This window comes from Amblyomma maculatum, chromosome 10 (genome assembly GCF_055883805.1).
Source record: "Amblyomma maculatum isolate TAMU_Amacu chromosome 10, ASM5588380v1, whole genome shotgun sequence".
NCBI lineage: Eukaryota > Metazoa > Arthropoda > Arachnida > Ixodida > Ixodidae > Amblyomma > Amblyomma maculatum.
In genome coordinates, this window is record NC_139353.1 from 165,514,239 (window position 1) to 165,531,525 (window position 17,287).

The window sequence follows — 17,287 nt, forward strand, 5'->3', positions numbered from 1 at the left end:
CCCATTGGAAATCAGAAGTGCTGCAAATTCTCACTGTCTACTAGAAAAAACAAGGGTGCCATTGAACAGCCCATGTATGATTAGTAAAAAGCGCATTAGTAAAAGTGCTCTGCCACCGGCCAGAGCGTCGAGGAAGTGTCTGCTTTCGAAATTCAAAGCACTGCTAGTGCCGCTGCACTGTTTGCTGCCTTGCTGGGATGTTACAGTTGACAGCATAACATAGAATGCTGGTGGTCATTGAATAGAGACGCGTAACGCCTTATTTTACAACCCAATACCAATCGGCTCTTATAGTGAGTTTATTTTTCTTTAAATAGAACTGCAACTAATTTTTCCTGATATAAGCACCAATTCCCCCGAGTTTTCCACGAGCTTTTCCAGATTATCCAAATTCGCTGCGAATCCACGGTTTTGAAGGTTTTCCCGGTCGGTAGACACCGCGTTTTACTATATTTCTGCAAGGCTCCACACTACCCACACACAAGAGGCTACAAGCGAAGCTCAGGCAGTGACATGCTCAACTGTGCACTGGTGCAGCGCACTACTGTTGCCCATCACGCATTGTACCCAATTCCTCTGCCCCTTATTGGGGCATTCAGACACAAAACTGCAGCTGGCAGTGGGGTGGTTGATCAGGCTAGGCCTAGATTTGTCACCATGCCAGAAGTGCAATTCAGAAAAACGGTCAACAAACATGAACAGGAGCTTGTCTGCATCCATCTAGTGAAACATTTTTGGACTTCTGTAATGGCACCCATTTTGCAAATGACCTGCATTGATGGATACACTGCATTGTTCCCTTCATGTGTATATAGTATCTGCCTGTGACCATGAAAAGAAAGAGGGGCTGAGCTCTGCAAGGACACAAACAACAGTGCTCTCGTGCAAACACTGAGAAGCTAACCTGCCAGTAACCAAATAATGCACCTCTTCACTTTTCTCTCAAGGAATAATAAAACTCTTCACAAAATAATCTCTCCAGCAGTTAAGTCCCTAACAGGTGATGGATAATGCTTCTGGCATACACAAAGTGCAGAGTTGCCCATAGAAGGCAAGCTGACAACTTAGCTTGTCATATTGGAAACAGACTTCTCATAGCAGCCCACTCAGCTACTTCTGGCAAGCTGTAATGCTCGATTACCTCAGCAATCTGGCAGACAGGTCAGGGAGAGGGCACAGCACACACCGACAAAGACTGAAAGCTTCCAGGACAAAACACATGGCAGTCATCTCATGCCATCTGTGAAAGTGATTAATCACCGAGTTCACCACGTCTCTCTGTTCTGTCAGGGAGTGTCAGGTTAGATAGGCAACCATAGCAGAACATAACATAGGGTTGCCCTCTCTAGACACGTAATGCAGTGTCAGTTCAAAAAGTGTTTCTCAATCATTCAAAACAAGAGAAAACCCACTGCGGTGTACCTGTATCGCCCCACTGCTGTGGCCGGTGAAGATGTATCGCCGTGGCCGAGAGCCCATCCGGTTGGAGCCCTCGCACTCGTGCACACAGAAGGAAGTCACTGTCGTGCCGTCCACAGACTTGATCACACAGATCCTGAAACAGGGGGTTCATGGGTGCCTCCTCAAAGTGATTGTTGTAGTAAGACAAAGGCAAGCACAGTCAAAGAAATTCATTGTGCCAGGGCTCTGAGACGCATTGCATTCCTGGTGTGCAACAACAACAGAAAACTTGCTAGGGTTGCTACTGAGTTTTGAGTCCATATTGCCAAATTATGGGCAAAATGTCTCCCAAAGTAGCCATTTTTTGCATTGCCATTTGGGCAAAAATGTTGCCACACTACAAATGTAAGATCATGGTGGAAGAAAGAGAGGTGCTCCGACGGCCCGGCCGCTTAGTGTGACCGGAAGAGAGAGCAGCAGCCAAGGGCAGCATATGTTCCGGGGGCCATCCTCTCCGCTGGTTCTGCTGGCGTGCCTATGGAGCACTGGCGCGCGCGGTGATAATTTCCCGCTTAAATCAACATTACAAGGCCTCAATCCCTTCCGATATGTGCACCCTGACTTCTGAGCAAGTAGAAACTTTCGCAATGCTGACTAAACAAATAACTCAATTTTCGAGCACGCAGAGACGCGTCGTCTGCTCGAGCAGATGACACGCAGCGCTCGCTCACCGGGCGTGCTTCTAGCTGATTGTTGCCAGGTGTAGCCAATTAAAGAGCAGCTTCATGACATCATGCCGCCGGTGCAATGCTTTTAGGGTAGCTGTTCAAAGCATGTGCAATGGAGCTTCACTATTCTATCTGCCCCTTCTTCGCACCACAACCTGGTGCTGATAACACAGCAATGAAGGAAGCAGGATCAACACGCTGTTGGGGAGGTTTCAGCGCCCGCTTCACACTCGCGGGAGCGAGAACCGTTGCCACATGAGAAACTGCACTGCACCAGATAGTACAGAATGAACGTGGCGCTTCAGTGGCAAAGCGAAGTATGGAACACAAATAAGCAAAGCTATCTGTAGCCGTATGCACGTGCCTATCTCAAGCGATGGCATTCACATGGTCGGACTAGGTCTTTTGCCGCGCGTTCTGTTTGCGGTTCACACTTCATGCCGGCACGCATTGCCTGGACTGCATAAAAGCAACAAAGAAACTGTGCATAAGAAAGAAGGTGATGTTTTTTGAGACAAAGCCTGCAAACTAGGTAAAATTTCATTTCCTGGGCCGATTTTACCCCGCCGCGGTGGTGCTGTGGTTAAGAGGTACTCCGACTACTGTGTTGGAGTACCTGGGTTCGATCCTGACTGCCGGCGGCTGTGTTTCGATGGAGGCGAAAAGAAGAGGCGTCCATGTGCTGTTCGATGTCAGTATACGTTAAAGATCCCCTGGTGGTCAAAATTACTCCGGAGCCCTCCACTACTGCATCCCTTTCTCTCTTTCCGCTTTGACTCCCACCTTCAATCCTTCCCTTAAAGCGTGGGTCAGGTGTCCACAAAACATTTGTGACAGATACTATTGCCGCGAAACCTTCAAAACTGTATTTGTTGTTTTTAACAGCCGCCGGCATACGGCCTTATCACTGATTCTGGATCGCGTAGCAGTTCCGTATTCTTTGTTAATGCTCGATGTCGCGAGTCACACCTTTATCAGTTTTCGTTGTAGCGCAAGATGCACCGAGGTCTATCCCGAAGATTCCGGCCACTCATGTGTCTTTCTACAATGTTCCAGCCTGTGCTAGTAACTGTTTGCGACGTTATCTAGATTGTTCTGAGCAGCCTGTAAATTGAGCGTTGACTACTGTGACGGGCATTCTTTGTTCGACGATCAACAAACACATTTGCTGCTATCGCCGCCGCCGAGTTGCTTAGTTCTTTTGCGGACGCAAGTCAGCCCAATAAAGAGTTAATTTCCGTACCATCAAGCCTGCGTCTTCATTTGTGTCATCGACACTGGTCACCACCACGTGACATCTGGTGGAGGTGCTGCCCTTGATCCTTCAAGCGAAGACCTCAGCCTTATTCCTGTTGCCTTGGAAGACCAACCTACAGGTCACCGAGCCAGCCGCCGACTCCAAGGCCTACAACCCGAACACGGTCTGCTGCCTGACCCCATTCGATCTCGGAAGGCATCGACGCTGACAATGGCCCAGCCTACAGCACCGGTTGTTTGCGTACAGCCCCGTGAGCCCCCCCCTGCTTCCATGGACGACCGGATGAAGATGCGGGAGACTGGATGGGCCTTTTCGATCGTGTGGCAGAATTCAACGGCTGGAACGACGTCACGAAACTTAGACAAGTCTACTTTGTTCTTCAAGGACCAGCCCGAGTTTGGTTCGAAAATCATGAGGCAACTATGAAGGATTGGGAGACTTTCAAGGAAGCGTTTCTGACTGCCTTTTCAAGCGTTGTCCGAAAGGAAAGAGCCCAGGCCCTCCTTCAGCCAAGACTTCAACTCCCTAACGAGACTGTCCTGGCGTACGTTGAGGAGATGAAGCGCCTCTTTCGCCGCGCCGACCCTAATATGACCGAAGGTGAGCGAGTCAAACTTTTATTGCGAGGCGTTAAAGAGTCGCTCTTTGCGGGTCTTGTGCAAAATCCGCCAAAAACTATGGCGGAATTTGAAACAGAAGCGTCTACCATCGAGAAGACGCTGGACAACCGGATGCGCCATTACGAGCGACCACTTCAACCGGACTACTCAAGCCACTACCCCAGCGCATCTACAAGCGGAGAGCACCTTCGGGACCTCATCTGGGAGACCGTGCGAGAGGAGCTCCGCCAACTGATGCCATCATCGCAACAACCGCAGATGGCGACGCTCGCGGACGTCGTCCGCGAAGAAGTCCAGCAGGCGCTCGGCGTTCCTCAAGCGACGGCTGCGACTGTTCCAGCAAAAGAGGCAACAGCGATGAACTACGCTGCTGCATTACGTCGCCTTCCGCCCCGAGGTGATGACTTTCCGAGCCCTCGCCGCTACCGTCCTGTTCCTGAAAACCGCCCCTTGGCCCCCGCCCGCCAAGCCTACCAGTGACCAGCAAGCCCCAGGAAGTGCGACGCATGGAGGACAGCGAACAACCGGCCATTATGCTTCCACTGTGGTGAGGCCGACCACATTCTGCGGCACTGCCCGTAACAACGAATCGGTCTCCGCGGATTTGCAGTCGACGCTCCACGACCACGCCCAGGTGAACGACCGCAAGAAATCGACAACTATCTGCGTAGCGGTGAGATTGCGCCACCAAGCCGTCGATTCAGGTCTCCATCGCCGTACAGGGCCCGCTTTGCGTCGCCAGGACGTAACTATGATGATAGTGTGCGCGGAAAGTCCCCAAGCCCGCGCAGGGGAAACTAAACGGAGCAACCTTAGCTCTGGCGAAAATGGCGAAAAGACGAACATCCTCCGCCGCCGCCGACCACTAACGACGACGCAGCCATTTCACCACTGCTCCACACGACGTCATCGACGACAACACGACCAGAGTGCAAGCAGACACCGCCGCCCAGCGAAGTAACAACGGTATGCCCCGGCCATGACCTGAAGAAACGACGGAGCCGAGATCGGACACTAAGGCCCACGTGCAATGCGAGGACGCGAACGAGTGACCTTGAAGTTGATAGAAACGGTCGCAGAGTGACTGCCCTAGTAGACAGGAGCTGACTATTCAGTCATTAGTGGACCGTTAGCCTCTCAGCTCAGAAAAGTTACCACCGCTTGGGATGGCCTGCTGATTCGCACCACCGGTGGCAACCTGATTACTCCATCGGGACGATGCACTGCAAGAATAACCGTAAATGGGCGTACTTACCCCACCAGCTTTGTGGCCTTGCAGCAGTGCTCCCGCGACGTGATTTTAGGCATGGACTTCCTAAATGAACATAGGGCTATCATCGACCTCCAATTCAAGCTCATCAAGCTCTCTGCAGACAATGCCATACCTGCTACAACGACTTCGACGCAACACGTCGCTCTAAACGTCCTCGGCGAAGAATTGACCGCCCCGCCCCGATCAAGCGTCGCAGTCAGCGTAGGTAGCACAGACATAGAAACCGCTGAAGGCATCGTCGAAGGAAATATCCAATTGCTCTTAGAACGAGGTGTCGGCATCGCAAGAGGCATCGCGAAATTCCGGAGAGGACAAGCTCAGGTTCTGGTAACAAACTTCACTGAAGAATACCGGCATCTCAACAAGGGCACGACGAGCGCTTTTCTCGACCAATTAGACGTATTCGCCCTCCACGACCAACCACTGAAAGACGCACCGGACCAATTCCGTCAGCCCACATTTGACCTTTATTGTGAACCAGTTATTATACTTAAGAAATTTTATAAAAATAAACCAGGTGTTATAAATTTGGTGGAAAGGAGTAGCCAGAACTACTATGCGCCACGAACCTCTCTCCTTTATTGTTTATGTAAATAAAAAAAAGTCAACACTTCCCAAAAAACCAAAATTATGTGAATACAAACAAAAGCATGCATATTTATAGTGAGACCATTTTCAGCTACAGTAGAATCTCGGTGATACGAAATTCAAAGGGAGACGAAAATTTTCGTATCACCCGAAATTTCGTATCACCAAAAAATGAGCAAAATCTGTTTTCAAGCCTTCCAACAGGTACGAAATATTTATTTTCGTTGAAAGAAATCGCGTATATCCTTCTGCACCTTCTTTTCCGCGAGATCTGATAACAGAGAGTTTTGAAAACTGAAAAATTGGGCCGCTGTCTTCTCCCGCACAGACTCGGAGGTCACAACGCGCCGCAGAACATCGATGGCGTGCATCGTTTCTGCTGCCGTCGGCGGTGGGTCATCAACGCTTTGGTCGTTGTCATCGTCATCACTGCATGGAATGCCAGGCTGTGATGACGCTTCCTCCGCAATATCTTTAAGCGTGCGGAGACCACAGGTGGCGAGGTCGTCATCCGTGGTGACGAAATCGTCGAAGCATAAGTCGACGTCAAGTTGATTCCAGACATCGATGGGAATCGGGTCTGGCACTTGCGAGGCAGTAGCCACAGCGGATATAAAACCCCACACTTCGCGAAACAATTGGCGATGGTCGTAGGAACGACGCGATCACAGGCAATTGCAAGAAAATGCACAGCGTCCAGAAGAGTGATCTGGAGATTCGCGTCCTTCCTTTCAATCTTTGCGAGGAGGCGGCGCACCAACAAAGCTTTGAAATGGTGCTTAACATTCCTTATAATCCCAGCATCCAGTGGTTGCAAATGACTTGTTGCGTTCGGGGGCAGGAACACCACCTTAACATTCTGTAGTGTCATTTGTTTTGGATGGGCGGTGCACTAGTCCAGCAGCAAAACTATCTTTCTGTTGTGGCAAGACATCTTGCGGTCGAGGTACGTGACGAATTCCATAAACAAAGAAGACGTCATCCATGCTTTTTTGTTTGCCTTGTAGACACAGGGAAATCGACCGGCTGCCTTAAAGCATCCGGGCTTTTGATATTTGCCAATGACTGTCAGCGGCATCTTTTCCGATCCGTCGGCGTTGAAACAAAACAAAACTGTGATACGTTGTTTGCTCTTTTGTCCGCCCCGGCAGGCATCGCCTTTAAAGCACAAACTTTTTTCGGGCTGGAAATTGTTTTCTACATTAGTGCTTCATCTACATTAAAAACATCACGTGCCTCATATCCCGCTATGTAAGACGGCAGTGTGGTTGTCATCCAGTCTTCCACGGCGGAGGCGTCAACTTTTTTTCCATCGCCACAAACGGTCTTGTAGGAAAGATTATGACGCACCTTGAACCGGTGAATCCATCCACCAGAGGCCTGAAAGTCACCAATTCCAAGTGTGAGTGCGATGTCCGCTGCCTTCTCACGAAGCGCTTTTCCGTCGATGTTGACGCCGGCAGCCGTGACTTCTCTGAACCACGTTAGAACCTCTTCCAACTTCACATGGTGGGCAGTTTTGGCTTCTTTAGAATTCATTGCGAAGTGCTGCACATTCTGCATAATTTGGTCGCGCTGACCAACGATCGTTGACAACGTTGACAGCGGCAGGCCTAGCTCCTTGGCCATGTCAGTGCGCCTTTTCTTGGGCTCTTTGTCCACCATATTTAAAATTTCCAATTTGTCTTTAAAGGTCAGCGCCTTTCTCTTCCGTGACATTGCAGTATGATGTACCTTTTCACGTTGCCGAGATAATCACAAAACGACGCGCTATCAACGCGGTGTCAGCCTCAACAAACGAGAAAACGAAGCAACGTGTAGCAACGTGTTGCCGTTGCAGCGGAGACTCCGGAAAGCGGAAGAGCGTGGCCTGCGGGGCGGAGAGGGCCGCAAGGCCGTGCGCACAACTAAAAAAAAAAAACAATATGCGGGGGGGGGGGGGGGGGAGAGAAAGAGAGAGAGCGGGAGGGGGGGCAAGATAGCGCCGCCTTCCTTCGCCAACTTCGCTGCTGCCGCGGGTCGCTAAGCCGGTTTTTTCCCGCTGTAACTTTTTTTTTTCTTTTCTTCTTTCGCGCGCGTGCGCGCGATCCGTGCTATCAGTGCTGTGCCGCTGCGCACGCTTTTCTCGCTGTGCGTGTGTGCATGGGCCTCGACCGGTCATGATACCGAAGTTCGTATCACCCGTAGCGAAAAGAAAAAGTGTTCGGAACATCAGATTTTTTTGCCCACTGAACGCAATGCAATTCGGCCGGGGAATTTTATGAATTCGTATCACACCAAATTTCGTATCAGCCGAGTTCGTATCACCGAGATTCTACTGTACCTAACTTTATTAATTGTTTGTGTGATCAATAACCGAAGTTGTCAGAAACAACGAAAAATAAGCTTGAAACTCCACTCTTTCGTTATTATTAATTTCCTATGCCCCGAAAAGAAAATTTGACAGCAAAAAAAATTGCAGATATCTTTTTTCAGTCATCGAGCAACAATATATTAAATTTTAAAATCAATTTATAAGGTCGACTGACCATCCTTTGTTTGATCTTAGAACCCCCCTATAGTACCCTACCTTCAAATTTTGCTGTAATGCACGACACGCACATGTACATGGTAATAAAAAGAAATGCGAGCAAATGCGCGCCTACGTGTTCCGCTGTTTAAATTTCTTTCGTCATATTTACATTTCAGTAGCAGCAAAGGCCTTCTACAATTGTCCGCAATGCAATAAATCAGGACATAGGCGTGTTTTTGTTATCAACTGTAAAAAAGAACGGCGACAAGAAATTCAAACAGCGGAGTGCGCAAACGTAACTATGTTTGTTTTTCTTTTTTTTCAGCGTGACAGTACCTGACACTGCACATGTTGGCAGCTGTGAAGGCTCACATGGTCATCTTGCACTCCTCTGGATGCTTTTTACGCGCCGCTCACAGGAGTGCTTTCAGCAAATGTTGAATTACTCGTGTTTGTCGTACAGTCGCCGACTGATTTTTCGGACTCCAAAAATTCGAACATACCCGATTATTCGGACTGCTTCGCGGCACCGTCACCCTTCCCATAGGCCGTAATGCATAACAAATACCGAAATTTCGAACACTTCGCAACCTCTCCATTTGATTTTTCGGACCCTACTCGAGCCAACTTGATCGACAGCAGCTACCCACAACGACGCTGACTGAAGCATGAAGCGCCAGTTCTGTTTTGGAATGAGCCTCCTTACTGCCCCAAGAGGCGGCGGTAGGAGTGGAGTCCGATCATCATCACCGTTTTGGTGTGTTCCGGCACAATGGCTAGTTTCGGTCTCACCCATCCAAATTCAGGTCAAATCCAGTAGCCGCTGGCCCGGTCATCTCTTCTTTCTTCTTTGTGACTGCGTGCGGTGTAGTTAAAACGTGCAGTGTTCATTCTACTTGTGTTCCTTGTGTGTTGTGTACGCCTAGCAGTGAGACCAACGAAGCACACGGGAATGCCGCCAACATCGGGGCAGTCAGCGCCGGGAAATTCAGCTAAGAAGCGCGGCAAATACGCAACGATGACAATGGCGAAGAGATCGCCGTGATCCATCAAGTGTAGAATGGGCACCTGCAGAGCGAAGCTGCCCGGGAGTTCGGCATCTCGAAGCAGACTGTGTCGGACTATATGAAAAACAAAATGAAGATTTTGAACGAATCATTAAGTCTTCTTCAGTGCTGGAAAGAAAAAATTTCAGAGAGGGCAGCCACCCGAAGCTCGAAGAAGCGCTCCACATGTGGCTGTGTGCGACAGTTACAAAGAGGATCCCAGTGTCGGGCGATCTTCTGAAACAAAAGGCGGAGGCCCTCACACTGCGAATGAACATCGAAGGCTTTAAGTTTAGCGATGGCTGGCTCCGTAATTTTAAGAAGAGGTATGACCTCACTTTCAAGAAGATGTGCGGCGAGAGTGATGCCGTGGACCAGAATCTTGTAACAAATTACCGCTCCGACAGACTGGAATCGCTGCTGGACCGATTTTCGCCTGATGATGTCTTCAATTGTGATGAAACAGGCCTTTTTTATAAGATGTTACCCGAGAAGACACTGTCCGTGTCTGGCGACCCCTGCCACAGCGGAAGGCATAGCAAAGACCGGGTCACAGTGATGGTTGGCAGCAACATGTCGGGAAATGAAAAGCTCCCAATTCTTGTGATTGGGAAATCAAAGAGCCCGAGATGCTTCAAGGGGGTAAAAACATTGCCCGTGTGGTATGAAGCCAACTCGAAAGCTTGGATTACGCAGAATTTTTTTCGCTGCCTATGTACGCAAACTGGACCAGAAATTCAAGGCCCAAAATCGCAAGGTGTTACTCTTTGTGGAAAATTGCGGTGCCCATGTCCACATTGATGACCTGGAATCCATTCAGTTGGAATTCCTGCCACCAAACAAACCGAGCGTCCTTCAACTCATGGACCAGGATGTGATTAAAAATTTGAAGGTGCTATACAGAGCACGCTTGCTGAGCCGCATGGTTCTGTGCATTGACGCCAGCAAGCAGTATGCTGTAGCTCTGCTGTCGGCGATCAGCATGTCTGCTGACGCCTGGAAGGCAGTGACTGCAGCCACACTCCGAAACTGCTTTCGGCATGCTGGATTTGTTGGAGTTGGTGAAGCGGATGCCGCAGCCCAGGATCTCCCGTCTGACATGCTTCCCACAGATGGTGAACATGTGCTGCAAGACTTGCGCAGTTGTGGTAGGGTGATCCCAGACGCAGTCACCTTTGAGAACTTTTCAAATGCCGACAGTGCAGCACAACATGCGCAGAGCTGGACGATGATGAGATAATTCGTCAGGTGTCTGCTGTCCCGCCTGACGCCGAATCTGAGTCAGAGGACGACGCACCACTTGTTCCGCTGTCGTCACACGCGGACCTTGTGAATGCGATGACGATGCTTGCAGCTGCCTACAGTGACAGCACCACCCTTTCCGAGATTCAAGCCGATCTGATTGCTCGCAAATAGAGGAGCATTCAGCAGCGTATTCACGATTTTTTCCAGCCAACTGTGGGGCCTGAATTGAATAAGTGCATAGGGCATGCCAGTGCATAGAAATAATGTTTTTTTTTTCTGATTTTGTTTTTTCGGACTCCTGTTTATTCAGATTTTTTGGCGGTCCCCGTGAGGTCCGAATAATCGGTCGGCGACTGTAAACCACAAAGCTGCATATCAGTTAAGAAATCATTCATGCAGCTCCGATTCGAATTATAACCCTGAAAATGTGCAGAAATATAAAGATACTACTACCTCCAACCAAAAAAAAAAATTGTTTCAACCAGGCGAACGCCCTTGTATCAAAATCAAGAGCCCGTCCTAGGCGCGCCCATAGAAACACTAGTGAAAGGAGCGACGAGACAGGCCCCCAGTACCTGTGCTGCCTCTGGCGGCCGCGTCATGCGTAAAAGTCACACTAAACGGCCGCTCCTCGTGGCGCCGTCGGAGCACCTCTCTTTCTTTCACCGTGTGTAAGATTACAGCAGTTGCCAACTATGAACAATTGTATGCGGCGTGTGTATTATTACTCCGCTAAACAGTAAGCGAAATCTGTTTTTGAACACCACATTAATGAATTTTTCAAATTAACAAATTTTTTAAGAATCTCAAGCAGATTTGCTGTTTTCAATGTAGAACTATTTCAGAATTACGAATTTCAAAATAGCGTATATTTCAGAATAACGAACATATTTTATTTCTTCTTCTATATTTTGGACCACCAGTAGTACCAATCCGGCTAAAATTAACAGTGCCGCAGCTTGCAACTCTCGTGTGAAACGAAACAGAAACCGCCGTTTCTGTGTGTATGGTCCATGGGATGTAGCTATCATCATCAGGACACCTAGGACCAGCTCCTAGCGTCACCATGAAGCTGTGGTTTATTACGCAGTAGCCAGCAGGTCTAGCGGCCTGCATTTTTTTCTTCCTCTGTTGTGTGCCGTATGCGGCTTGGTCGTTAGTGCGTTCGCGCGTGCGGGACGGTATTTTTATTATTTTTTTTTGCAGCAGATTATCTTATTGCGAAGTATGTGCGAGATTGGCGATGATATTATCCAGCGAAGTGGCAAGAATATATCAATGCAGCTGCTTTCACTGCAAGAAATTATGCAGGGAAAAAGCGATTCGGCCTCTACAGACAGCTAGCATTGCCCCATCGACTGCCGCGATCATTACGAAAGACCGAGACATGATTTTCAAAGCTCAGGGAGCATTGAAGATGGGGTCATAAAGAACTTTGATGTATTTTGTGTTTTTTTGCACATGGACAAAGTTCGCACTTTCATCGCTCGGTGCAATCACGCATGCATGAGGTGTTCCAGAAAGTGGAAGGTGTATGTGCTGTAGTGGTGTAATGTAGTACGCGGTCGTGTTTGCTGCACGCGGCAGAAGAAAATAATTGATTTCTACAAATAAATCAGCTTTGCAGTTAGTGCAACCTTTTCACTTGAGGTTTTGCTTGTCTACACACGTGCCTACTGCCAAGTTACGTCATTTTCATACCAAGGTTTGACCATTGGCTTATACAGTTGAACCCGGATATATCGAACTCGAAGGGGATTGCGAAGTAGTTCGATATATCGATAATTCGATATACAGAAATCGGCTTGGAATGGCACTTATGATGCGAAAAAACGATACTGTATTTGTCGCGTAATCAACTCCCTCGCATAATGAACCCACCTTCCACTTTTGCACTCGAGAATTCTGAAAAAAAAAAAAAAAAAAAAAAAAAGGCGCTAAGGCCAACTTGCTCACATGCAAGCGATTAAGCGATCTCAGCGACGAGCAGCGACAGAGCAAAAAATTTCCAACTTGTTGGAACTGTGTCCCTCTGCTGTAGGAACCACCCCGGCAGCTCAAAACAAGGTTTCTGTGTCGCTGTAGCGGAAATCGCCACCGTTATCGCTTGCATGTCGCACTCCGTTTTGGTCGTCTCATCCAGAGCTCATTTCTTGGCAGCGTGCCAAGACGCTGAGCAGCGATAATATTGAGGAGTGTTTATCTTTTGATAGCTCCTGCTGTGGCGGGGAGCGAACTTGGCAGACTGCCCGTGATGGCTTGATTGCACAAGCCTAGTTCGATTTATCCCGCCGCGTTTGGGGCGGGCGTAGTTTACTGCCATAAAATCATTGGAAAGCGTGATAAAGTAGCTGCAAATGATGTTTGAAGCGAAAAATGCTAAAAGCCGGTGTCATGATCGCAGCTGGCCGCGTGCTTTCGTTGATTCATACATGCAAGAATAAATGACTCCTGTAAAAAAAAAATAAAAAAGAAGCCGCTTTGTAACGCCATATCTTGCGCTACGCCGTGCATACAGCACAACAATAAGAACAAACGACTCGCAAAAAAAAAAAAAAAAAAGATCTGTCTCTTTTTTAACTTCCGCAAGCGTCATAGGCACGTCAGCCGCCGCGCGCAGAGGGTTCGCAACACACGCTGGAGAAAGTGTCCGACGTTCTGTCTGAAAACGGGCTGGGCTGGCTTGGCGCATGCGTAGCGTGTGCTACTACGAACGAAGGCTGGGAAAGAGGAAGGAGAGAGATAGCTCGGCAAAAGAATGAGCACACCCTTGCGCTTCGCTCTATCGCGTTTTTCCCCTCTCGTTCCCACCGGTTCTCTCTGGTTCATTCACGCACATGGCTTGCAAACGTCATGTGCTGGCGTGCGGGAAACGATAACTGCAGATGCACGCGCCTTTGGGGAATGGGAATGGCACTGCCCTAGCCGAACTGCCCCTCTTATTCCTTCCACGTGTGGCTTGAAACAGTCATGTGGCAAACAGCCGAGGGTGATGCGATCGTCTTTGAGGAAGGCACACTTTCCAATGCGTGGTGCGGAGTTCGATATATCGAACGACTGGTGAGATGGAGTTCGATATATGACGCGGCTTTCCTATACTTTTACATGGGATGTTCAAGGGGATATTCCATGAGTTCGATATAACCAAAATTCGATATATCCGGGTTCGACTGTAATCACGAATTTTTCATCACAACGATATTTCAAAATAACGAATAATTTTTTGCTGTCGGGCAAGATTCGCTATATCGAGATTTGACTGTACTAAACAAACCAGATGTACTGAAAATCCTGAGCTGGTGATGCTCTAATGTTTGATTCTGTATTTAGGTAACGAGGAAAGCTTTAACGATGGACAATTTTTTGCCATGGGGGAATTGTGAGTGATGGTTGCTGCAGACTTGAGCTGTACCAGACACTAGTAAAAACTAATAATAAAATCCAAATTTCGTACAAGAACTATCAAAATGGTTGAATTATAATGACCTATCTATGGCACATGCAGTGGTGGCGCCGCTGTAACGCCGCTACTGAGGGCATTTTTGTCGACTGACTTGTTGTAAATGTCACGACTCCTGCATCTGTTTCACTCTGTACCATTATTCTTGTCATCCAAGGCGATATTCTTTAATGCTATTATTGCAGCTAACATGCAAGTCGTCTTATAACAGCAACTTATGAAATATAATGCAGAGAGCACGTATGATGTGTCTGATGTTGCTGCACTGAGGCGCACGACTCATGATGGCACATCAGTCACAGGAAGTGGCCTACATCAGACACAACGGCCATTGTAGAATGCCGATATATGTGGGAAGCAATTGCAGAGTGACATTAATATCTCCGCTTTCTTCCTCCAGGGCCTCGGAGAATCTGCAGATCTCGGAGGCTATCCTACCTTAGCACAAACAGTGGGTAACGAGGGATGACAGTGCATGCTTGCAAAATTTTATGATTATGGTGGTGCAGGTTTGTCAGGCACCACACTGACCACACTGACCACACCAAAGCTCTATGCTTGCCAGTTTCACTAGACTCACAAGCTATCGGTTGGTGACTGCGCAATTCCAGCAAAAATAAATGCACTGTGATTGCTATCACATCCAATGTTCTTTCAAATGAGCCCAATTGAGATTCTTCGTCTCTTTCTTTTTTTCTCGACCTTCATCAAAGCTTGCTTTTTCGGTCATTATAGAGTGAAATACGGCTGCACTGACAGATGCGCCTACTAACATGCGCTGTGGGACAAGATTTTACCATGCTCCACAGTCGGCCTCCACGGTTGCATGGTGCCACACTCGTGTCGAATGCGTCGCAGCCGAAAGCGTGGCAGCGCACGAGTGCACACAAATTGGACAAGTGCCACTGATTCGGCTGAGTGCACAGAGCCGAAGCATTGACGAGACATGTGTGGAGCCAAGAGAGCATACTGTCCTAAAAACGCATAGGGAATGCTGTCGTTAGTTTATCGGGAAAAGACTGGGCTTAGAACCCACATCACGAGGCTTTAATAAAAAATAGTCAAAAATTCGCCATGCTGTCAATAATAATATTTGGTAGTCAGGAGCCTCTGAAATCTGCTAATTTGGCAAAAAGTAGCTACTGGTGGCAACCCTGCTCCTCACGCCAGCCTCTTTGCCTCAACTGAATGCATATTTTGGTGCACCAGACACTTGTGCGGCCAGTTTGACAATGCGGAGCACCAACTCACACTTCCTCACCATAACTTTTCTGGCTAACCGTGTCCTGTGCCTCACCCCACAAACTTCTCCATCTATTCCGGCCACCTACTGGCCCTGCTACACTTGCCTTCTTCTGCAATGCAGTCCTCAACCGGGATAGTGTAACAAAAGAGGAGGGACAGGACATGTGTGTCTTGTCCCTCCTCTTTTGTTGCGCCATCAAACATCTGTTATCCTCAAAGACCATCGGGTACAGTGTCGTCCCATTAACTGCTCATCCCCACTTCTAATTGATTTTGATTCCACAGTAAACTCTTGTTGACGTGGCCTTCAGGGGAACACAAAAAGCAATACACTGGCTATGTGGCATTCCATTTTTGCTTTCCTTGTCACTCATTCAAATCATTCAGATTCCCGCCCCCCTATGAAAGTGCACAACGGTGGAGTGCCAAGAGGCCTTTCTGCCACAGCCAACACGAACGTGACAGGGTGTTATTTGAAGCCACAGAATGAAACATGGCAACAGCAAGGGACGAACGACAAGTATGGAGGATACCACTCAACATTCGTGGTACGTGTTTGTCCTTTGTGCCTGTACTGGCAACCAGCTGTGTCCTGTGAGCAATTTGATTTGAAAAGCTCCAACCCCAGCCCGACTCTTACCTCCTAGAGAGCAGTAAAGCGCAATGTGGCTCACCTCTTGCCTGAGGAGGCGAAGCGTACGTACAGCTGGTCTGTCTCGGGCACCACCTTCTGGATGAAGACTTGCTCGTCGTCCTGCTCCCCATATGGACCTGCAGGGAAAACAGGCACCACTCACTCCCCTTTCATTCACTGCCCTAGCCATCACCCTTCGTGAGTCTACTACTAATCACTTAGTGCTATGAAAAAAAAAAAAAAGACATGAGAAGACAAAATAACTCTCCACAGTCTCCCACTAGAGGATACTGTGAGTGGTATGTCCTTTTCTTCTACTGTAAACAGCTGCATGTACAGTAGAACATTGCCGTCACATTTTTGGTTCAAACTTTCAAAATTTTACGCAGTAAATACATCCCACACAGTTACACAATGGTTTTCTTCCAGTTAATACACTCCCAGATAACGATTTCTAAGCTACTGCATCCACAATTTTGGCACACTTCAGTCATGCAATACGTTTAGCAATCGACTGCACATGCTACAACATATGAGCGGGCCGATTTCGGGAGCTTGCAACATGAGCTACAGAGCAACGATGCTCACCCACGTCTCTGCAACGCGTTGACGCAAGAGGGCAAAGCTAAAGCAAAAGGGCCTTTCCCATGGAGATACGATTTGAAGACAAGACGTGAAGAAACTCTCTGCTTTCATTCTCAGTGCCATAGGAGCAAGGCGGCAATGCACTTGAAAGCAACTATATGTGCTCACATACGAGCAGGCCAGACTTAGGATTGCGGTGACAGTCAGTGCCCCATAGTGCATTGGTGTGAACAGGTGCGGTGTCCAGAAACAACGAGGAAGCAATCCTGGCTCCTTATTGTCGTCAACGTACCCAATGTATGTGTTACTAAACCTCGCCTGCACTAAGTGCACCACAAGTACAAACTCATTTTTGCAAGGCCTAAAAAAGGGGCTCTTCACATTTTACGCCACAAAATACCAATCTACACTTTTTTTTATAGAATGAAAGTGTGCATACCTCATTTCAGGGTTACATTCTTCTAGGGATGTATGAATACTAAAATTTTTGAACAGGAATAAAATATGAAGAAAAGCAAAATGCCTTTAAATATTGAATACCTGATCAGTGAAAAACAAACGAGAAATGAAAAATAGCAAACAATGTTTGCCTTCTTTATTTCCAAATAAATAAAAGAAATAAAATATAAACGAATTGCACAAAAGTATGCAGCCTACAGAAGAATCCAGTATAAATTATACACCGTACAGTC

The 17,287-nt window shown here is 48.0% G+C and overlaps 1 protein-coding gene across 2 annotated transcripts in view; it reads right to left on the reverse strand.

Annotated features, from left to right (window-relative positions):
* Nucleotides 1-17,287, reverse strand: part of LOC146177848 (BTB/POZ domain-containing protein KCTD3) — a 178,325-nt gene that overhangs the window by 8,847 nt on the left and 152,191 nt on the right. For both annotated transcript variants that reach the window (XM_084580612.1, XM_084580613.1), the window contains 2 exons: nt 16,051-16,147; nt 1,423-1,555 (listed from right to left, as the gene is read on the reverse strand). In XM_084580612.1, coding sequence (XP_084436738.1) covers nt 1,423-1,555; nt 16,051-16,147 — 230 coding nt within the window. The remainder of the gene's footprint in view (nt 1-1,422; nt 1,556-16,050; nt 16,148-17,287) is intronic.